At 46.1% G+C, this 23,699-nt stretch overlaps 1 protein-coding gene across 1 annotated transcript in view; it reads right to left on the bottom strand.

The window, feature by feature from the left end:
• Window positions 1-23,699, bottom strand: part of LOC119449410 (nuclear pore complex protein Nup98-Nup96-like) — a 186,190-nt gene that overhangs the window by 91,947 nt on the left and 70,544 nt on the right. Inside the window, 2 exon segments of the mRNA XM_037712580.2 lie at window positions 8,890-9,209; window positions 19,958-20,035. Coding sequence (XP_037568508.1) covers window positions 8,890-9,209; window positions 19,958-20,035 — 398 coding nt within the window.

Here is a 23,699-nt window from a genome sequence, read left to right as displayed (position 1 = left end):
TGAATATATATGACATGGTTGTTATTCCGTCCAGCACCAGAAAATTTTTTTTTACAATTTTTTTTTTTGTCATTGAACAGCGGCACATACCCAGTGAACCAAGTGGGTGTTAAAGCGGTTCACAGACGAGCGGCATATGCCCAGTGACCCATGTTAGTCCAACAGTTCGTTTCAAGCCTTGTTCCTACCGCACAACAGCCTGATGCTGTACCCATTAAACCATGAAATACCCAGTGACCCAAGCTGACGAGAAAATGGTTAGATAGACAGGCAGATAGGCCCATGAAAGTGCGTGAAGTTCCCTAAGAATGTTAATCGCATTATTAATGTATTAAGTGCACACATTTTTAGCTCACTGTGGGAAGGAGGATTAAAACTCAGGTGAACACAGTGTGTGTCCACAAGTGCACTTCACTAATGAGGTCAAAGGTGCACTATGTAGTTATCATTCCAATTACCTAGCAGCAGTAAGCTTCACAATGCTATGTTCATTTTGATAATTAGGCCTCTTTTAAGAGGACTATCCAGAAGTTGTTTGCTCTCTTTCAGAAAACGTGAGCACCAATAATAACGCTCTTCAGCAGATGCTTGATTTCAGCCAGGGTTCAGACTCAGGACCTCAACCCTGTCTAAAACTACAGTGAAGACCATTTATAATGTAACCGTGCAGGACCAGATATAATACGGTCTTTTCAGACGCCCGTTAATTTTACCATAGCACTCTATGTATGCGCGCATCGCTTATAAGTGCAGTTGCGGGAGACGAAACACCGGTTGCAGTGCGGCTGCCTGGAAGTTCGGCAGTCAACCGAGACGGTGAACGCTCCCCTCAAGCTGCAGGTATACTCCGACATAACGCGCGCGCGTCGAGCTCCGCGACGTTATGGTGACAAACTCTAACAACACGACCTAACCGGCGTGTCTGGCGCCGTCGGGCGTGTTCCAACGTTGCTGGCACGTGAATAGCTTCGTTCCTATTTTTCACACGCTGCACCGAGCCGAGCTCCACCAGCCACGCATCCCAGCATTCCTCGCACGGAGCGAGCTGAATGTCGCAATTGCTGGAGCGCGCAAAAGCCCGTCTGCCGCGGCGGCTCCCTGCGCATTAAGGTGGAGGTATCACTGTCGCCATCTTGCGTGTAGTTCAGATTCTCCCACCAGGAGACGCCACTCAGTCATGTTTGGAAAAAGCGAAAAAAAATCTGCTCTTCGCCGCCGCAGCATGCCCCGAGATGGCCCTCTTGCGACGCGGCGACAGGTGATTCGCCGAATTGAGGAAAAGTCCCCCTCCCCCCTTCTTTTCACGAGTTGTCCCTCGCACCATTGTTGTTTTGTTGCTGCGCGTGGTGGCTTTCCCCCCACTGGTAATTTCAACAATAGCTCGCTCAAACTTTGTAAAATCTTCAGTGCCGATGATGGTGGCAATTAGTGGTTCGCCACTGCCACTTTTGACGTGGCCGTCAGGTGAGTGCAGGCCGCTGCTCCGAAAGCCGTCCCGGCAGATGGCCTGCAGACCAGTGCTCACTGCAGAACCTTGAGTGTCGTTGATCGTCAACAAGTTTTGTTTCTTTCTCTTCCAAGTGTATTAGCATTTTTCAAAGTCGGGACCCGGTAAACGAAGGCTCTAGGCTTGAAATGGTCACTGTTGCTTTGTGCCTATAAAGATAAATAAAGAAAAAGGAAGGAAATTGCTACGGACCGCAGTAACTGTCTAGCGTAAGCCCCGTTTACATGAATGCGACAGTGTCGCATCGCATCGCATTTCTAGCGCATCGCATTCATGTAAACAGCGGTAATGCAATGCGCCAGGCGAGGGTAGATTTACGGGCGCTAGTCGACTCTCGCGGAGCATGTAAACGCAGGGCGCCTAACAAGAGCTTCGATGACAACCGTGAAGCTACTGAGAGGCGACGCTACTGAGAGGGGAGAACGGAGGCGAGGGCGCCTAACAATACCTTCGATGACAACCGCGAAGACGCTACCGAGAAACAAGCGAGAGCCGAGGGGGGCCTCTAAATACCACCGTGCCCCGTGTCACCGACCCGACAGTGGCCACTGCGTTCTCTCCACGGCTGTAGCCGCTCTAGTCATTCATGTGGCGCTACGTTCTCTGCGCTTCGTGTAAACGGCGTCGCATCGCCTTTCCCAAATGCGCTTGGAAATGCGACGCGCCACTTTCGCATTCGGAAATGCGATGCGCCACTTTCGCATTCGTGTAAACGGGGCTGTAGTCTGCTGACGCCTGAACGGCGGTCAGCAGTGGAGGAGAGGTGGCGGTAAACGAGTAGGGGTAAAGGTTAGTATAGAGTAACAACGAAATATTTAGCTCTCACTCGCACATACAGCATAGAAAGTGAAAGCCCGCGAGGGGAGCCGACGATCATGGCTTAATCTGGCGCCCGCAAAAGAGGGAAGCTAAGAGGAAGCCGCCTTCCGTTGCTCGAAAGACCGTGCGGGGATGGGAAAGCGGCGGCGTTGCTCTCCGACAGCTTCTGCGCATTTCGTGACCGCGCGCATGGGGAACCGACATCCGAACACTAGCTCAGGGCCCGTAGTTTGTAGCGATGCCTTATGACTTATTCTATACCAGTCTTATCATCCACCGCGCACGGCCGGCTGATCCCGTTGATAACGCGAGCGGACCATCGCGCTGACCACTGACAAAGCGCGAGAAGGCATTATTACCGGAAAGGCATCGCTACAAAATACCGGCCCAGCTTTTGCAAGAGGCGCACCGAGAAGGCACATAGAAGCGACTGTGTTACAGCGAAGCTGTTGCATGCTAGGTTCCGCGTCCGTGTACACCGGAAGTAGGCAACTATTTTGTGGCGTCTCGTTCACTTGGTATATACCAAAATTGGCAAGGAAAGAGAGGCAGAAGGAAGGTAAGAAAGAAATCACGTGTTGATTTGACACAATTTTTGACGAACATGCCGAGGACGCTCAATGTTTTCAATAATGATAATATATGAATTCACTATAGCAACATTCACTACAGCAGACCCACCATTATCACAGCTTCGCGGGCTTCCATCTTCACAGTAGTGGAAGGGCTCTGAATTTTTTTGTACTAGTCTGGAATTTCTTCCTCACAGGGTGCATTGACCCGCGTTGGATAGGGGGGTATGATCCTCCGAGAGCAGTAGCGGCAGAGATCTCGTCGGCGTCGCGCCAACGCCTCGGCAGAAGATCGGGCCCGCGATGCGGAGCGTATCGTGGGCGGACTTGGCTCAGCAAATGCACTACTTGACCATCGCGCCGGGCGAAAACAAGATGCTGGTTTTCTTGATTTTTGACGAACATGCCGAGGACGCTCAATGTTTTCAATAATGATAATATATGAATTCACTATAGCAACATTCACTACAGCAGACCCACCATTATCACAGCTTCGCGGGCTTCCATCTTCACAGTAGTGGAAGGGCTCTGAATTTTTTTGTACTAGTCTGGAATTTCTTCCTCACAGGGTGCATTGACAAAGAAGCGCAACGTGATGTGCAGAAGCTAAGTATTTAGTTCTGGTGCAGAACTCGATGCATGCTTGTACTTTCAGCGCCGCACAATATTTCCCGTTGTGTCGTAGGCGTAATGCGTGCATTATTTTCAGCTGTCCACATAGCTGACATGTAAAATAATAAAGAAATAAAACAAAACACAGAGAGTGACGGGAATGGAAGAACGCATTCAGTGCAAAAGCTCCACCGAGGCATCAATAAGGTTGGTCCTGACAAGGACCGTTCTTTTTAACACGAAAGTGTTTTATGCCGGGGTCCACCAAGACTTCACTGACGTATTTCCGTCACGGAAATACGTCACACGAACATACACGAACATAATACAAAGAAAGAAACCAGAAGAAAAAGTTCCACAAACATGCAAAATTTGGAAATCGAACCCACGACCTCTCAGTCCGCGACGATAGATCGCCGAGCGTTTAACCCATTGCGCCACAAACGCATTTGCAGAGAGCTACACAGACGCGCCTTATATATCTAACACTCCTCCGTGTACCCGCGCTCTTGCTCGGGGCGGTGCCGCCGCCTACGAGCAGAAAAGAGAAGTACTGCATTATGACACTAACGCGCACCGACAGTGAACGCTTCGGTGTTCTCAGCACTACGACGCCTCGATGCAAGCATTCGAAGGGACGCTGGCATCAAGAAGCACTACCAACGGTGGCGTTCACCGTACTCAGCACAGCGGAGCGTGGCCTCCGCAATTAGCTCTGAAAATGTTTCTGAAGTTGATCGCGGAGGCTGCAATTACGACGCGCTGTACGCGCTGATTTGACTCGGTGACGATTCAGTTACGTGCTTTGTCTTGCGCGTTGTATTAGTGTGTCAGTTACGTGCTTCGTCTTTCGCGTTGTGCTAGCGTGTGCAGCGTAGTGCAGCTTCCATATGCACGACGGTTGCTCATGGTCATCGACGTTGGTAGTCGTGATGGAGGAGACGTGCCACCAGGCGTCAGCGTGGGTGCATCAACGCCTAAGGGCGCTTTAGCCACAAAACACCAATAGACATTATATATCAATGTGCAATAAACATTACACTACTTCTGTGAAGACACGTTTCACTTTCGTGTTCTATACCGATTCCTATATAAGAGGGATCAACCACATTTTTTTCTAGCTTTCTTGCTGCTAGAGGGGGCGGTTTCCGCCGCATCCTATTTCGCCGTCTTCTTGGGATGCATATTACTCAGTGCTGCAGCAATACCACAAAATTTGCTGGTTTTTCTCTTTTCTCAGAGACCGGAGAAGGCCGCAAGTGTCGAATAGACTTCAAGTCTAAGCAGCCCGATTACCTCATGCAGCAATGGTGCAGAATAATTTCCCATTCCTTCGTCCATGTGCGGGCATGCTTTTAGCTTACTTGGTGTGTGATGGGGTGTGAAACTTGAGAACGCGCTCTTTCACGCGAGTCTTCATATCAATGCCCGTATGAGGCACTTTCTTGTGTACCCCTTTGCACAAGTATGCGTCCCGCATAAAAGTGAAATCAGCGTTTCATGTGCACCTACCGCCTAAGCAACATGCAATTCTAATTCATGAAGAATTCGACAAGCGAACACGAAGCAATCAATGCAACCCGAAGTATACTGCTTGGGTGTCACCTCTGCAGGAGCAAAAAAGTATTCTCTGCAGGAGTAAACCCAGGAGTAAAACAAGGCATTATGATTGGACTGATAACTGCCATTCAGTGACACGATGAATATGCGTATGTGCGTACATAAAATGTTTTTTTTTATTATATGGGTTTGTTGCAACGCCTGGCATCTGGCAGTTGCTGATGTCCTCTTGTTTGGTTGTTTCCCCAAATATACTGTAGCCACCAAGCCCGAAGCCAAGAATTTTTTTCGGGAGAATTGGGGGGGGGGGGGGGGGGGGGGGGGAGACTTGCTGAAGGCCTTGGCTATTTCAGGAAAGCACATATTTTGCAGTAATTATTTTTGGTAAAGATGAAAATTGCGGGGGGGGGGCTAGGGCTCCTCACCCCCCCCCCCCCCTCCCCGGCTACGGGCCTGGTAGTCGTTACAACTCTGTCACGGGACAGCAGCTATAAATTTGTAAGTTGCAGGTGCACAGTGGAGATAAGTTTTCCGGAAAGGAAATACTAGTAGGGGTGTGCGCATATTCATTACTTTCGACGAATCAAATGATGTATTGTTCAATTCTGTTTTCGAATCGCATAGTCATTGTTCGATTCGATTTTTCTTTGACTGTATTCCATTCGGTGACAAAAGTTATTATTCCAGGGCCCCTATCAAATCGACAGCATAGTACACGTGGCTAGGCTGCTTTATTGGGGTAGAAATTACGTGCATAATCGCGCGGTCACGGGTTCGGTGGCGCACCCGCTAGATTCCGCGCGAATAGTTTTGGAGATCACGTCATTCGAGTTCCAGAGCTGCAGTACAGTGGAATGGTAAATGAAGCGGTTGCACAGAACGTTTGCTTTAGGAAATTCACACGCGCTCACCGCTGCTAGCGCTCATCGCGCCAGCGTTATGATTACGATGGCCATCGCAAGCACTCGCGCACAGCCTTGCGCGCAGCCCTCAGAACTTGTGCATGTTTCGCCGACAGCCGTTTTCGTGACACAGGCGTTCAATACCAAGTCCTCACATTAGCCTATGGCATAAGATCACATGATCTACAGAAGCAGGGACTGCATAAACAAATTATTTGCGAGAAGTACTTCTTATAATAGTCATCAATCTATATAGTGTAAATTGTGCACGTGTTGTCTGCCTTTTTCGCGCTGTCCATGCTTTCATTTATCTCTTTCTCTCAAATTTTGTCTGCTGAATTCGGAGACTTTCGAGCGCATGTGAGATTGTATTCTGTTGTGCACACTGTTGTGCATGCAATGGCGGAAAACTGCTCGGTCGGCTGCCGTGTCACCACAACAAACAAACTGCAGTCACTACAGTGATTTTCAAGGGTACGATGATCACTCAAAAAAGTAAGTGGGGGTGGGACCACTATGCGAGTGCGATGATTACGCGGATAAATACGATATACCTTTCAACGAGAAAACCACCTAGTGGTAATCACGTGTTTCAAAACTTCACTGGGCGTCGGAACACGTGACATTTGTTTAGTAGCACGTGGCTTGGAATGCAGCAGGTCACGCACCCATCAGCACTTTTCGCTGCAGTCTGTAAGGCTCGCTCATTGTTTGCTGCTAATCCTATCGTTCCACCGGCGTCGCGTACAATAGTCAAACCCAGTAACCTGCTATACACATCGCACCTCATCGCATGGGGAAAGCAAGTTTCCCGATATCGTCGTACAAGCCTGCGAAATAGAGGGGGCGAGGGCAATTTGCAATTCTCCTTGGCACAATGGCCTAACCTGCTGGCGATCTGGCATGCACTCACGATGTACCGTGCAGGGCGCTTTCTTTCTTTCTTTCTTTCTTTCTTTCTTTCTTTCTTTCTTTCTTTCTTTCTTTTTCTCCCCGCAGCCCCAAGTTAGTGAACTCGTGTACGACTACATTGAAGGCGTGGTTGCAGACACGTGTGCTTGAAGGAAGTGGGGGAGGCGCCGTGACTAGACTGAGCCGAACACTCAAACCTGGAGAAAGAATTCCCTCCGCGTTTTGCCCGCTTTCTAATGTTTAGTGGCGCCACATTTGACAAACGTTGGAACTGACGTGAAACAGCTTGATATCTTTTTGCACAGATGGCGCCACCACAGAAAATCGCCTGTGAGATTTATTATTTATTTAAAATCTTCTGTTTCAAGCACTGCTTAGTAAAACTCGTGAGTGCTAGTAATTGCATGACACTGTACGGTTATAGTAATGTGCAACAATTGTTGTGAATTAGCGTTTACATGAAAAAGAATGTCAATTTGCACGGACCTGGTAAGCAGATAAATTAGCTAAATTCACTACTCCCCTCTAGATTCCCTAATTAACATAAGCAAATTTTCTCTTCATAGAAATGGAGATAAGGGCTTGCTGCTTGATTATTGAAAATTTCAGAGTTTCACCTCGAATAGTTTTGTCCCGTCGCCGGTAATGCGTGACCAAGTATAGTCATAAATTGCCAAATGTAAGTAATAATACCTCACAAACTGTTCATTAGAACACAAAACAACTTTGCATAGATGATAAGTACACTGTAGCCTAGAAAACCACTAAATATTGTTGCCCTGAGTTTAAAAGGAAAAAAGATATTCATTCATAAACTTTTGTAGTTTTGCCCATTTTTATTGGCGCCTATATAAGTTTCTAATTGCTTTACACGCAATTTCTCTTCATAGAAACCTTGTATAACATTTCATTTAAAGACACAGCAAATTTCATTTTGTTATGTTGAACAGTTTAGTCGGAATGGCAGTACAGCGGAGACTAGTACAGCAAAAACGCCGTTTTTTGCTCCCACTGTTTTGACTGCCGTTAGGTGATGCTTCAGGCTAGGCGATAATACTAGGTATCATTGGAAAGCCCAGAAAGTAAGCTTTCTAACGCAATAAAGTTTACATTTGTCCAATGAGCGCAGGAAGCACAGTGCGTCCGCAAACAATGACTAAAATGCCGAGCGCGTGCCGCCGGAGTGGGACCGCCACCTTAACAAGCATGGTTTCATGCGCGCACTAGTAAACTTAAACATATCTCACTCGATGACCGTGAAAAGTCTGGTTTCACGCGCGCTAGTAAACAAACACATCTCACTCGATGACCGCGAAAAGTCACTGTACAAACGCTATAGTGAGGAAGCGCAGCAGCAGCGAGCGAATAGACCTTCGTGCTGCATCAATGCAAACTAAGCCGCAAAAACACAGCGCACGACGGACTGCGCCACCCATCACAGATGGCTTTCAAGATACAGCGGCCTCAGCGGGCACGCACGGGCGCACGGAATAGAGCTCCCACACCCCCCGAAACCTTGCACACGACGGAAGACAGCGCGCTTCCTTCCCGCTTTCCTCCCTTGCATGCCTGAAATTGAGCCACTGATCGCCAGCTCACCCTCACACGCTTTCACTCCTACATACAGCAATCGGCACCCGACGATTTTATCGCCCTTGTCCTTTACATATACGGAACCTCACGGTGACAGTGATGGCATAAATGCACCTGGAGTGTCCACGCGCTAGTCCATTCTGAAAGCCTGTTGAGCTGGTCCTCTTGTTCTGGTGCTCCGCTGCGACCCCTAATTGCTATCGCAATAAAATTGTTGCTCTGGTTATAGTGCGGTACCACCTATAGTGCGGATATTCGCTACTCCTGCGACTTACATTATAAGCCATCTACACTGTACTGCTCAGATGGAAAAGATTAGAGAAAAACTGCAAATAATTCTAGAAACATTCAAGAACAATATGAAGATTCCCAACAACAAACACTGTGCACACAGCTCAATCAGCTCACTCACCAATATCATCAAGGTTGAGACCCGCAACATCGGTACGGCCTGGAAAGTAGACATTGCCATAGCCCTCACGAGCCACACAAAAATTCTCCACGATGCAGTGCCCATCAGGGCCCACCATAGATGCTAGCTCGTCCATAGAAGGCATGGTGAAGTACCCTGGTCGAGTGAGCACAATGCCTGCAGGGTGTGGGGGTTTTGCAGGGTCGGGTGCCGGATCAGCTTGAGACGAGTCATCCAAACAGTCCGAGCTGGACAGGTAGCGCAACTTGCGGCCACGGACCTCAAGGGATGACACTGTGTCATCCAAACTTTGCAGGTTGCTGTGCAAAAGATATTTGCAGCAAATAAAATGGCGGCATAAAGCTAAAATACTGGTGCTTTTCATTATAAAAACACTGTACAGCACTTCAGAGTGCTCTGGCAAAAGAAAGTATGGAAATATACAGAAACTGATACAACGAAAGGTCATTCTTGTACAGTAGACTTCCATTAATTAGACAGCAGATAATTCAATTTTTGGTTATTTCGATCTTGGACAAGGATCCTGGCTGGAGCCCGTGCATTTCTATAGGCCCTGCTGTTGTTATTTCTATCCTAAAGTTGTCCTTCAATGAATAATTCAAACTTGACCAGTCAACATGCATGCACATGACGCCTATGGTGATCTCAATAGCAACCCGTTTACTGGCAACGTCTCTCTGGGCAGAGCTTAAAGCACAGTGAATGCATTGAACATGTCATCTCCAATGGAAAATTCCTGTTTTCAGCCTGTCCTAAGAATATTTCCAAGCAATAATGATAGCTCACAATGTCTAATTACGGTATTTATCCCATTCTTACACACGGCTTTTTTTTTTTTTTTTTTCGAAAAGAAATTGGACCGAGAAATGCATTCGCAGCATTCGTACACATTCGTGCCACATAACATGGCTGTATTGTGAAGACGCTGACTTTAGGAAACCGGCTGCCACAGTGCAACACATATTAGACCCTTGCCCATTTTTCTAGCTAAAAATTGGGTGCATGTTAGATTTCTACTTTGTTTAGCAACTTTAATGTTAGTTTTTCAGCTTGGACACATAGAAAGTGGGCACGCGTTTTACTTTGGGGCATGTTAGAACGAGCAAATACTGTCAAATGAATCAATCAGCAGTGTGTTTTGAAGTTCTTTCTGCATTGTTCAATTTCACCTGCCAGATAATTCGATCAACTTCGTCAGTCCCATCAAGGTTGAACTAATGGAAGTCTACTGTACTAGAACAGGAATTTTGAAACTAGGTTTTGCGAGCGGCCTAAATTAGACTGTGCGCCCTCATATTTGCTCTTCATTTCCATACTCTCTCAATTTAAAGATGTTATTTTACATTGCTCTTAAGATCTAACGAACCCATCACACATTGCATCCACACTTTAGCAATCGTTGCAGGAAGCAGCGACGCACAAGATGCATCAGTGTGCAATTTGCAGGCTCAGAGCACACAACTTAGTGTCTGTGCTTTGAAGATTTACTAAGTGCATCTTGGCATGTTCATGCTTCTCGAGTGCCACATGACGATGTAGTCTATGATGTTAGTGAACTTGTCAGGCCACCTGTACCTCACTAGTGCCCCACATAAAACTTTGGTTCATGATTGCTGCCATGACCTGTTGTATGAGGTAGGTCACACCCAATCCAGTGTCATAGTACCAAAATTACTAATTAAGGGCACACAAATACGTGAATATACGAACTTGTACTGAATAGTAAATGCTCAATAATGAGATTCACGAATCGATTATCTATTACTCAATGTCTTGAACAGTCAGTATAATATCGGCAAAATACCTGCGATCAGTGTTTTTCCACATGCAGTCTCTCCTCAGTGCACTCACTGTCAATACAGGATTCTTCCATGTTTACAGGACAAACGAACACAGTCGCCGACAGATAAATGAAAACAGACGGGGACTGCAAAATCGACCAAATAATTGGGAGTCCAAAATACTGGATTCCCCTGAAAATAAGTGACTTTATTCCACACGCAACAAAATAATGTGTGCCGTATTTTCGGATTGTCACTTTCAGGGTACACGGTCAATTTCCTGTCACTAGCGCAAGACGCAGCAGCATTACAAGTAATGTCATTCTTGGCACAGTCCCAAGCACGCTATCTTTCGCGTGGCCAGTGCAAGACACACTGGTGTCGACGAGCGATGGCATTCTTGGCACAGTGCGGAAACGCTGACGCTCGTCGACACACCCGCTGCTAGTCACACGACATATCGCAAAAATGAAAGTATCTTCAAAAGTGATCGTCCAAGAATCCAGCCCAAGTTTGCCAACACGTCGGTGCGTGCACATACGCTCGCCTTTGGCCTAGATATTTCGAGGCCAAGATTTTGTAGCAATGTGAAATTAACCCGTTCAGACGCCAACGAATTCTGTTGACTGAAAACTTACTTTCACTGCATTTCTTGCATATTCAGAATCATAAAAAGCATAGAGCTGCAGAATAGGTTAAGAATTTTCAATTCTTTAGTGAATTTTGACAGGTCTACAGAACATGGACTCCATGCGAAAACTCACAGGAACATTACATATGAGAACGTAATCTATTTCATGTCTAGCAGGCTCGAAAAGCACCCATCCAGGCACTTCATAATTATGCCTGATGCAACACACTGTGAAAAACAATGAAAGGAGTACCCCCACTATATACGACTTAGTCGCACCGAGCAAGTACACGCAATCGTCTACCTTCCCACTCGTTTTACAAGAATATTTTGAGCCCGTTATTTAAACTTGCCACACAATTCTAATCAGAACAGTTTCGAGATGTATGCGGCGCATTTTCTAAGTACCATTACTTACATGAATACACTGTTAAACCTGGATATAACGAAATTGACAAATTCCCGAAAAACTTCGTTATAAAGAGGATTTCGTTATATGCAGGTTCGGCACGAAAATTCGAAAAAGAAACGCTTACCGTATTTACTCGATTCTAACGCGCTCTCGATTGTAATGCGCACCCGTTTTCTGTGACCAAAAGAGAGTAAAAAAATCCTTTGCAGTACTGTGCACCTCATGCTTTCATACAGAAATACTACTCTCGCTCAAAATTTACTCCCAATACACTAAAGTTACGATGAACAAAAAAGCCCCGTGAACGCGTGTCGTTTCGCACAAGCGCGAGACGTCGGAAACGAAGAGCGAGCGACACACGATGGCGTCGTAACGTCGTATAGTGTCACCTAGTGTCAGGTTAGTGAAGTGAAGCGCAGAGACTTGCACAGTAACCAAAGAGTGGTGCTGCCAGTGCGCTGAAAAAAAAAAAAATAATAAACTTTTTTTTTTCTTTGGCAACATCAACTGGAAATGGATAGTGCCGGCTTGGCGGGCTAGGCCAGCTGCAGCAAACAGCGGAATCAGGTTTGAATGAAGGGAGGGGGAAAGGTCACGCCCACGGCGGCAAGATCGCCGGGTCGAGAGATGCAGGCCCACCTCACGCACAGCACACTCGCTCTCGCCTCGCAGTCGCCGTGAATTCGAGCGCGCCAAGCGTGCCGCCGCCGCTTTTCATTCCGTCGCAATGGAGAAGGTGCTTCCGGTTGCTGCTCGATTAAAAATGTCAAAATTTGGGGCGAAATTTCTAGGTTGTCGGCGGGGAAAATTGGTTATTTCGAGGGGGTCTCCCGCTGCCACTTCGTTACGTAGAGGTCTCAAATACATGTGCTTCTATGGAGTAACGGCGGGGAATAGAATAACTTTGTTATATCCAGGAATTCGTTATATGGAGGTTCGTTATAAGCAGGTTTAACTGTAATTGCTGTTGACACACTTTCTGGGAATACAAAATTGTGCACAGAGCATCTTAAAGGGTTAATGTGTTAGTGTTAGACATGCCAAAGTGAAAAGAAGTTTGTGTGTGCTAAGTATAGGAAGCCAGTCACACACTGGATGGGAGAGCTTAGAAGAGAGGAAGAGAGAGTGTGAGTGAGTGAGTAAATTCTTCGCTGGCGTAACCTATTTCTCCTCACCCGTACCTCCTCGCCCGTACTCCTCCTCCTCCCTTTTCCTTCTCCTGTACCCTCCAATGCCGAGGCGCGGGGTAGGTGTGGACATGCACCGATCTCATTGGCATTCCAAAACTATTGGTAGGCAGGGTCACACGCGACACACCACTCATTCATTGCGTCGCAATGACCTTGAGCCGCCGGCGCCGCAGACTGAGCAACCAAGCGCCAGCGAAGCAGCCATCAAACCCTCGCTTAGTCACTTGGTACCATAGCGACTGAGCAAGTGTATCTGCGACGCTGGCGGCTCAAGGTCATTGCGACGCAATGAATGAGTGTGTCGCGCGTGACCCCGCCTACCAATAGGTTTGGAACGCCAATGAGAGCTGCACATGTCCCCACCAACCCCGCACCTTCGCGTGAGCCTTAGATAGCCCGCGCCTCGGCGGTGGAGGGTACAGCAGAAGGAAAAGGGAGGAGGAGGACTACGGGCGAGGAGGTACAGGCAATGAGAAATAGGTTACGCCAGCAAGGAATTTACCAGTGAGTGCGTGTGTCGTGCAACTGACGGTAGTCTGCTCCAGACCATAGTCCTCGAAGAGGGAGGACGTGTCGAGTGAGCTAAATAACACTTTCCAATTTGGTGAACGCGGTTTAAATCGTGGATCTGGGACCTCAAAGAGGTGCATTATAATGCCTAATGCATTTCTCTCGCATTTACTGCTAAATTGCCACTGAATTTTAATGCTATTCCTAATCCCGCCTTTCGCACTTCGTCAGTGGTCAGAGCGACACTTCATACACATCAACGGGATCAGCCAGCCATGAACTGTGGATGATAAAAGTGGCATAGAATCGAGCGGAAGGCACCGCTACAAAATCACGGCCTGTATCTCGACCATTGCCATGCTGTCCCATAGACATCAACAAAAGTACAGTGCAGTAAAACCTCGTTAATTCGACCATCGTTAATTCAGAAAATCGGTTAATTCGGACACGTCCTTTAGTCCCGGCTGGTGTCTGCATTATTTAATGCAATGAAACTCTGGTTAATTCGGACGTATTTGGCCGCACATCAGTTAATTCGGACAACTCTCGGAGCTCGGCGAGCGCCGCAAATGTGTGACGCAAACGAACCATAACGAAGTTAGCGTCCACCGAACCGAAGCGACGGAGTTCACATCGCAATAGCCATCAGTGGAAATCGTACGGGAATGACAGCAACGCCAGAACGCTTCGTGCCTATATTTGAGCCTTTAAAGCTTTTATTCTTGCGTTTGCTGGCGCGCATAGCATTGCGTTGACCGCCTGCCTTCATGACTGCATAGTCGCCATCCATCATCGCTTCGATAGCGGTTGTGGTTTCGTCCGCAGCAGTTGCGGCAAACAGTAGTGTCGTTTTGACTTGGTACGCGCGTCGGCTGTGTGCCTTTCAAACAGCGTAGTCACCATTGATCGCATGGATAGCGACCGCAGTTTCATCCACAGCGGTTGCAGCAATAAGTAGTTTCATTTTGACACGGTACGCGCGTCAGCCGCGCGCCTTCAGAACCGCAAGGTTGCCGTGCATGATCGCGTCGACAGCGGCCACGGTTGCGGTAAACAATAGTTTCGCTTTTACTCAGTGCAAAGCTATCGAGGATGAAGAGCGCCGTCGACATCGTGATGGGTGGCGACCTGGCGACATCAGCGAAAAAATAATCAGGATATGCATGCGCTAGTGAAAAGCATGTCTCAGATGAAGACGCACGCCGCGGCCGCGCTGTGAAGGAAGTCACGAGACTTTCGCCGCTGCGAGCGCTCATCAGTCACGAGATGACAAGAATTGCAGTTTTCGCACTGCTTTTGTGCAAAATAGAAACAGGACTTGCTCATTCATTTAGTAAATAAGAGCGTGTTTATTGTTTTCTTGATAGCCTCGATAATTCAACACTTGGTTAATTCGTACATTTTTTTTTGGTCCTGTGAAATCCGAATTAGTAAGGTTTTACTGTAATGCATTGGCGACAACTAAATTGACTAGGCATTGCTAGTTTCAGTTTTGAAGAGGTGCAAGTGACATGGCCAACGACCATGCCGGCGACATATCAAAACGATACCTATTTCTGCTCAACTTGACGGCCCCCCCAAAAAAAATTTCACCCACGGTTGCGCAGTCGCTCCGGAGTCTGCACTATCCGACAGTGCGCTGTAAGGTGTCCGGAATTTCGGTTGTCTTTATAGATCAAGTCTATGGGGCTAGTGACGGTGCCCTAGGGCTGTCCGAATAATCAAGAAAGTCCGCATTATCATTGTCCGAATTACCGGTCAATGACTGTATATGCAACACAGACAGAGAGAATGGCTACAGCAGCAGTGCGCATAGAAAAGGAGAGAGTGCCTGTACTAATTCCAGGAGCATAGGTGAAAATCGTGTTGGGCCTCCAATTCTAGGCTTCACCTGTGGATATGCCATTTCTCTTCTTGTAGCTTCAACAGTCACAAGCATGGACGAAGGAGAAAGACTCGGAGGGGGCATCACGTGGCAATTTTGAGGTCTAGTCATCAAAAATACATAGGAAAGGCTCATGGGTAAAAGCCAAGTTGCGCATCATGGCTCATGCGGAGAGTATGGGGGAAAGTAGCGTGAAGAACAGGCGGTGAGGGGTCAATTATGACAAGGGCGTCACTAAGAGCCACCATGACCCAAACAACATCTCAAAAGATCTGACAACCATGGCGGCCCTACTTCCCAAGACTGAATGTGCAGATCTGAAGGAAAGGAGGGGCGACATCAGAGGAGGTTGGCTTGCCAAAGTTGGCTGCCTCACGTCATACTCCCTTCTACACTTTTTCGTCCCTCCATGGTCACAAGACTAAGTTTGTATTTACCGAAGTGCATAAAAATGTCACGTGTCCTGTGTGCGGACCACCTGGCCACCTACACATTTGCAAGGATGGTGAAGCGTGGTTGCGTTGCACATGCTTGCGCTAACTTTCCTTTGATGTTCCTCTTAAAAAAAACCCTTGATATGAAGCATAAGGCAGACATCTGATGGATAAAAACACATTTTCCAGGCTTGACTGTAAGAATGGAGCTGTAATCAATGCTGGCCTACTAATTTTTAATTCCTTTTAATTAGAGGAGACAACACTGTGCATGTCCATTTCTAGGGAAACCAAAGCCATCAACATCTGACAGCATTCTTTCTTTCTTTCTCTTTTATTTGAGACAATTTCGTACAAATTGGCTCAGGAGGCACAACAAAAGGCCCGGAGAGAGTCTGACTAGGTTTGTAATGACTAGGTTATTTTGTAATCAGAGTAGACCCCTGAGCATGTGCAACTGCTGGATTTATTTCACAGAATTATTAAGCATATTATTTTCAGTTTATCACTGTAAATGAGACTTGAGGGGCCAATATGGTTATACAAAAAAAAAAAAAAAAAAAAAAGTGGACTCTCAGCACACATTTTATCCCGAACTTTCAATTTGGAATTGTTACCTCTAAGCCCCTTCCATAGACAGCAACCACCATTTTGGCATGGCTTGTGTGGTGTCAAGAAGTGTGGGACCACCACCACTGTGTCGTCTGCTCCAAAACATTTCGAAACCATGGGTGTGCTAATCCGGATTCTCCTTACTCCACACACTCTGGCACCCAAAAGTGCACCAAGGATTTCTCCATTGTACTGTGCCCACTAATGTTTCACTCATGCGATAAAAACAGCACAAACTAGAGAATGTCTCCAGAAACTACTTTGACCTAACCACCGAGATACACATGCGAAAACGAAACCATGCATATACCACACACATTTACCAGGCAAAATAGTCTTCCTTTCATCAATCATTTGTGTTGCCAGACTTTTGTACAGTTTAGGGGCAATGTAAACTGCAACATAAAAAAATTCAAATACAACCTTTCTAGAGCACTAAATGTGCTCAACTTTTTGCCAGCTTGCTGTGGAATACATACAGCTTAACAAACAATGTATAATTAGAGCTCAATAATTAGGTGTCAGTTGGGTTGATTTTTATTGCCATAGCAATTATGTGGACACTCCAAGCGAACTTTTTTTTTGTCGCCGTTGCCATGAGGTTCTGTATATATTTAGGTATATGTATAGTACTATATTCCATGCCATGTTATATGACATGCGGTATATGCAGGTTATATTGCCCCACCATTCTATCACTAAAGTTGCTCATATCAGGTCTTACATTCCTGACAAAATTATTCCTCAGAATTTTGAGAATGGCAGCCCACAAACAAATGTCCTGAAAGAAAACACCGACAGTGCATGCCTTTTATCTTGCATCTTCTCATACTTAAATTATAAATATAAAAAGTGCAAAACAGTAACTGAACCCAAACTTGAAAACGAAGTATATTTATTGGTGCGGCTGTGCACTACCTCCGGGATTGGGCCAGGAAAGAGGTTTGAAACATACCGGGTATGGAAAAGTGGTGGTATAAAGTCGCTAAAAATGATGTTGGCTTTAATTAATAAACATAAATGAAACTGTCCGATGGCAGGATTCAAACAGAGGACCTCTAGCACAACAGCTCATTTTTACTTGGTGAGCTTACGTTTACTTCAATTCAAACTGCCACTAGAGCCACGAGTCTTGCTTACACTTCGTGGAATATTCTAACATGCTACTATGGCATTCATTGCTTCACCCTTATGGTGAAACTGTGACATTTTCCTGATACTCAATACAGTGGAACCTTGTTGATACGATTCTGCGTAATACGTTTTTCGGGATGATAGGTTCTTTTATTCCTTTTCCCGATAATACGATTTGGTTGGATAATATGTCGGATGATACGATTTTCGAATGATACGCTTTATTTTCCAGTTCCCGTGAAGATCGTATCAACGAGATTCCACTGTATTTGATTAAATGTTCAGCTTTTTTTTTCACTTGATTCAATTCTGCATTAGATTCGAAAGCTACCACAGTGCAGTCCACTTATATCGACATTAAAAAGAATGAAAAATCCAGTCATAACCAATCATCGTATGGACTGTCGTAAACAAAAGCTGCCGAACCTTTGTAGCACCGAAGCCAAATTTACCACTTGCGTTAAATAGACGTGCAGAACATACGCTGTGAACAATAAAACGTTAATTTATACCTGTAAACAGCGTGTCAAGTGTTAGGCGAGCTGAAATAGTAAAAAAATCACCAGCCCCTCCCCTGTCGAGAAAATGGGGGTAAGCGAAGCTTGTCGTATGTGTATCTGACTTTCGTGGTAATTTTCTTTCTATCTTTCTTTCTCTCTATTTCTTTTTCTCTCTCTTTATTTCTCTCTTTCTTCCATTCACTCTCTTTCTTAGACCATCGTGGTGACTTCTTTCTCCCTCTCTTTCTTTCCTTCTCTCTGTATTTCTTTCTCTCTCGCTTTCTTTCTTTAACCTCTTTCTTCCGCTGACCTTCGTCGTGACGTTCTTTCTCTCTCTTTCTCTATCTATCTTTCTCTATTTCTTTCTCTCTTTTTCTGTCTATCTATCTTTCGCTTTCTCCTTATTTCTTTCTCTCTCTCTCATTCTCTCTCTTTCTTTCTCTCTCTGTCTCTCTTTTTTGTCCCTGGTATGTGCCATTGAGCGTGGACCTTTTCTGCCCACTTTCAGCGTGACACCGCCGCCGCCACCACCACCACCACCACCGCACTTGTGAGCCTATGAAGCTTCGCTTAAAAATCTGCACTTTCTTTTGTGGCAGTTTCACGTTTACAACCAAGGTGTGCACTACATCCAGCTGCGGCATGCACACTGGCGGCAATCCTTGCACAAAATCAATGAGCGACTCCATCGATTACAGCACACTTTGAGTGAACATTGAGGTCAGGGTCAAAGACTGGCCATTGTCAATATCGTTGTCACTACCGCTGCTGTTATCGCCTCGCCAGAAATTTCTTTGCAGAAAAAGGCAGCACTATCCACACTCAGAAACTTCTCGATCGAAGCACCACTTGTTTTATCGTCAGTAGCGAGGTGCTCCCAGAGCTCGACAATGTCAACGGCTTCCACCGTGATAGTTTCGCTATCATGGGAGGTTTCGCCCTGGTGCACAAAGCGTGCCTTTTCAGTTGATTGGCAAGGCCAGTGGTTCCAGCTGTCATGATCGCGGCGCTCCCAGTTTCTGCGAGCTCATACTTGAGTCTTGAAAAATTTGCAGCTTCATCTCAAGCAACACAACCTTGCGCTCTGTCGAGCACCATCTTCTAAAATTGAGCTGTCCACTGCTTTGGGGCTGCTTCTGCGGCACATTTCTGCGCTTGCTGAATGAAAATGAGAGACAGATTGTAGAAAGGGGTATCTCTACTCCACATCACCGCACCGCGCTGCATACCACCGTGCCGCATCGCTACTCCCTCCTTTTTTTTTCCCCCTTTCTTTCTCTGGAGCACGATCATGGATGACGCGGACGGGAAGCAGCTGGCGCCATCTTGTGGCGTGTTGCACAAACTCGTGATGCTCTCCGTGGCTTTCGCAATCAGCGCACAGGCAGGACGCATTGCACAGTAATTGCAGTAAAAACAAACTTGCAAAGGCAAGCTTTTCAACCCATCTCGGAATCGAGCATTTAAGGGGAACTTAGCAACACAAATGCCAAGCTCAGTCTGCATAAGAAACGCTGTTCAGAATGCAAAATTTTTATCCTTGTCTCCGACATGCGGTCCTAACATATCGTTACATAAGGGTTTCTTTTTCATAGCCCTAATGCATAAGTTTATAAGCTTAAGTCGACTCATCGTTATAACCAATATATTGTTATATGTGGTATCATTATAAGTGGACTACATTGTATTCAGTATTCGCACACCCCTAGTGAAATTCTAATGCATTGTTTCAATGGGACTTCATTAGGCCCATGCTGATTTACCACAAAACTTAGTTTCTCGCATAATCGAGGTTCTTCAGTAAATGTATGACAAGGCAAAGCGATAACAGGGTCACTAAGTGCAACAGGTAGTTCTGTCGAGCGTTTCCAAGACATTGACTACTACTACATAGCAAGAAAAGCAGAACAAAACAAAAGATGAATTACACTCACTGCATGCCACAAGAGAGTACGCACCTCACAGGTTTTTCCACCTGCGCAGCTGGTGTTGTGAAGCTAGGCTGGTTGCGAGGGGAGTCACTGCCAACACGACCACTGCAAATTTTGAGAAAGAAATATATTGGCATCCATCATAAACAATTTATTTTCCATAGAAATGAAATCTTAATACAGCAAAAATTGCCTTTGTTGGTTGCAATTGCCTTAACAATTCCTCATTCGCTGTCGGCTGTAATTGCCTTAACAATTCGAAACCCTGAAAATTGCCCTAACACGACTGTCCTGCCGGTTTGCCGCAGGACAGCTGCGTTATGAAGCGAAGCATATTTGTCATGCAGTGAAGCATATCACGGCGCTATGCCTACTCGACACTATCAGCGCAAGCAGCCACACTGTGCTGCCTCTTCATGCATCTGGACAATGCCAGTCGTTAAGTGGAAACCTCTGTGTCTCCTACTAAACTGGCTAAGTGCCTAAAACATGGTTTCCAAACTACAAATTTGGCCAAGTGGCAAGCTTGGCAATGTGTTTAGACTCTCACTTTAAAGCAGTTCTTCTTTCTGGGGTTTTACGTGCCAAAACCAGTTCTGATTGTGAGGAACGCCGTAGTGGAGGGAGGGCTCCGGATTAATTTTGACCACCTGAGGTTCTTTAACGTGCACTACAATGCAAGCACATGGGCGTTTTTGCATTTCGCCTCCATCGAAATGTGGCCAACGCGGCCGGGATTTGATCCCGCGTTTAAAGTAGTTGAGTACAAGCAGGATGCTTTAATGGCAAACTGGCTTAAAAACCTGGCTTTAGAAGAAGAAAGGAAAATTTAAACACCAAAGAACCCAGACATGTCTTCAACAATGAAAGCAACTCAAGAGGCTTTTTTCCACTTCAGCACCGTGAAAAGACTTTGATAAGCTCATCAACCAGCAGAAATTTTCACTTACTTGTGGCAGCAATTTCTGCTATCACAAGTACAGGTTGAAAGATAAAGGCGAAATTTTGGGCCATAAAGAAGATCCGTGTGAGTGATGTGAGCATGGCACCCACTGTTGGCTCGAAGTCCGAAGAGACATCTGCCGATACCAGACACTAGTGTGTCCAGTGAGTAGCTCTTTTCAGTGTCTGAAGGAAATGTGATATGCAGGAGGGTGTCGCTGCCCCCTGAATATGTCAAGCACCTATCCTTCCTTAACAACAACATTAAATAAATTGCACAAGCTTCTACTTCATCATGTTAAATAAATGCCGTTGTGATACTGTCATACAAAAGTGTTGTGCGAGAGAATTTTGCTGACCACAAAGCATAATTTTCCTGTACTTTACTTGCTGTGCAATATTTCAGTCTAGTGAAAAAAATTTCATTGCCGCAAAACAAATAGAATTCGTATTCAAAAAATATTTTAAAATATTCGATTCAATCATCACTTGGTTTTCATTATTTGAATTTGCTTTGAAATTGAAAATCTGATATTCGCACACCTCTACTAGTTATGATTCCAACACGCATTTTTTTTATTTAGGAAAACGTAGTGAAAAATTGCTTGCGCAGTGTAATCGCATACGAAACCAAAACCACCTTCGTGGCTTTCATAAACTTTATTGCAGAACATAGACATATTGCGGCAAAGTTGACTTTTCGAAACTAGCTGCCATAGGGTAACACATATTAGACCCGTGCGATTTTTCTTGCATTTGATTTCAATTTGCACAACCTGCAACCCGATGATACCCACATATAACAATATATCGGTTATAACGATGAGTCGACTTAAGACTATCAAATTATGCATTAGGGCTATGAGAAAAAAAAACACATATATAACGATATGTTATTCACCGCATACCGGTGAATAAATTTTGCTTCTGGGCGGCATTTTTCATGCAGAATAATTGTGAAATTTGCGTTCCTAAGGTGCCCTTAACTGGGACGGGACAAAAGTTTGCCTACGCGAGTTCCTACCTGCTGCCATTACCGTGCAGCACATCCCGCCCGTGCGCCGATTGCGAAAGCCACGGAGAGCATCGCAAGTTGGTGCAGCGTGCACAAGATGGCGCCAGCTGCTTCGCGTCCGCGTCGCCGGCGGTCGTACGAGCGTCCAGAGAAGGTGAAGAAAGCGAGAAGCGATGCACGGCCTGCGCTCCTTTGACAATCTCCCTCTCTCAGCGAGTGCAGCAATGCGCCACAGAAGCAGCGGGAGGTGCGCCGACAAAGCACGAAGCTGCAAATTTTGCTGGACTGGAAGAAGTACGAGTTCGGCGCCGCCCCGGCGCCAGCATAGCCCGCTCCCTGAAGTTTTGTTTTGTGCCGTTATTGGGAAGCGAGCATTTGCCGGACTGGGCCTCCGCCGCTGCATTAAGGTGTCTGTCCAAAGCTTTTGCTCTATGGCGGTGTCAGAGCAATGCCGGTCGGAGGCGCCGCCGTGTAATTTGGCAGGCTGCTGAGAGCATTGTCGGTCCGTGGTATGTTCGAATTAACCCTTTGAAGGTTTTTGCCGTATGTGTACGGCGGCGGTTTTCTGTCCCGCAAGGTCTTTGCCGTACGGGTACGGTTTCGATCCTCCGTTTGAAATTTCGCGCCATAATGACGATGCATGCTTACCGGGAGGTGCTGCCACCTTTTAGGACTTACAAGAAGCGTTTGACATTTGTGCTACCTCCTTGCGGAGATAAACAGAACTGATTTCTAGTTTCAGCGCGTGCGTCGCACAGACTGCGGCAACACCCCTTTCGCGCTTTCAGTTCCGCCGCATGATCGCAACGGAGGCGCGCGAAACGTGAGTTTTCTCACTGTCGGCACTGTCTTGCAGTGGCGCTGAAGTTGATTTCTATATTGAGTGGCGCTGTCTTAGCTTGTTTATCAGCGCCGCTCACGAGGTATTCTCGCTCTCTGCGGCAACGCGCTTACGCGGTTTCGGTTGCACCGCGTGATCGCAACGGAGGCGCGCCAAACGTGAGTTTACTCTCTGTCGGCACTCTCTTGCAGGGGCGGCGGAAGTTGATTTCTATCTTGATTATCGCTGTCTTAGCTTGTTTATCAGCGCCGATCACGAGGTATTCTCGCTCTCTGTGGCAACGCGCTTACGCGGCTTCGGTTCCGCCGAATCATCGCAACAGAGGCGTGCGAAACATGAGTTTTCTCTGTCGGCACTCTCTTGCAGATGCGGCGGAAGATTTCTACCTTGATTGGCGCTGCTCTTTGATTGGCGCGATAAGGCGCTGTGCGTAGAACCGTGTTTCAAGGAATACCACACTCTGAAATATTATTGAACATTTGGAGTTCCGAGTGATATGCCGACATCAAAATACTGTTTCTAATTTTTTTTCACTATTTATTCCCGACTTTATACATTTTTTACATTCAATATCCGCAATAAAGTAATTTGACCATCTGGGAAAGTTTTTTTCAAAATAATTCGACCTTCAAAGGGTGAATCGTCGCAAATGCTTTTGCGTTCGAATTACCGAGCGTTTTCACCCATTGAAATACACATAACTTTGACGGGACCACAGCGTTAGTTCGAATAAACCGGCAGTTCGAATTAAGCTTGTTCGAATTAACGAGATTCGACTGTATTTCAGTGTGCCTAATGATAGATACGCTATTTATAGATATAAATAAATGCTTTATTTATCACAGCCTACTTTCTACAACATCGATATTGTTATCGCAAGTGGCAAACTTGGTTTCGGGACTGCAAAGGTATATTCAGCAGTCCAGATATAGCGATACTCAGTTATAACGACCAGATTTTTCGTTCTTGAT

The sequence above is a fragment of the Dermacentor silvarum genome, chromosome 4, assembly GCF_013339745.2.
Source record: "Dermacentor silvarum isolate Dsil-2018 chromosome 4, BIME_Dsil_1.4, whole genome shotgun sequence".
NCBI lineage: Eukaryota > Metazoa > Arthropoda > Arachnida > Ixodida > Ixodidae > Dermacentor > Dermacentor silvarum.
Note: the sequence above shows the minus strand (reverse complement) of the source record. Positions and strands in the feature narration are given on the sequence as shown.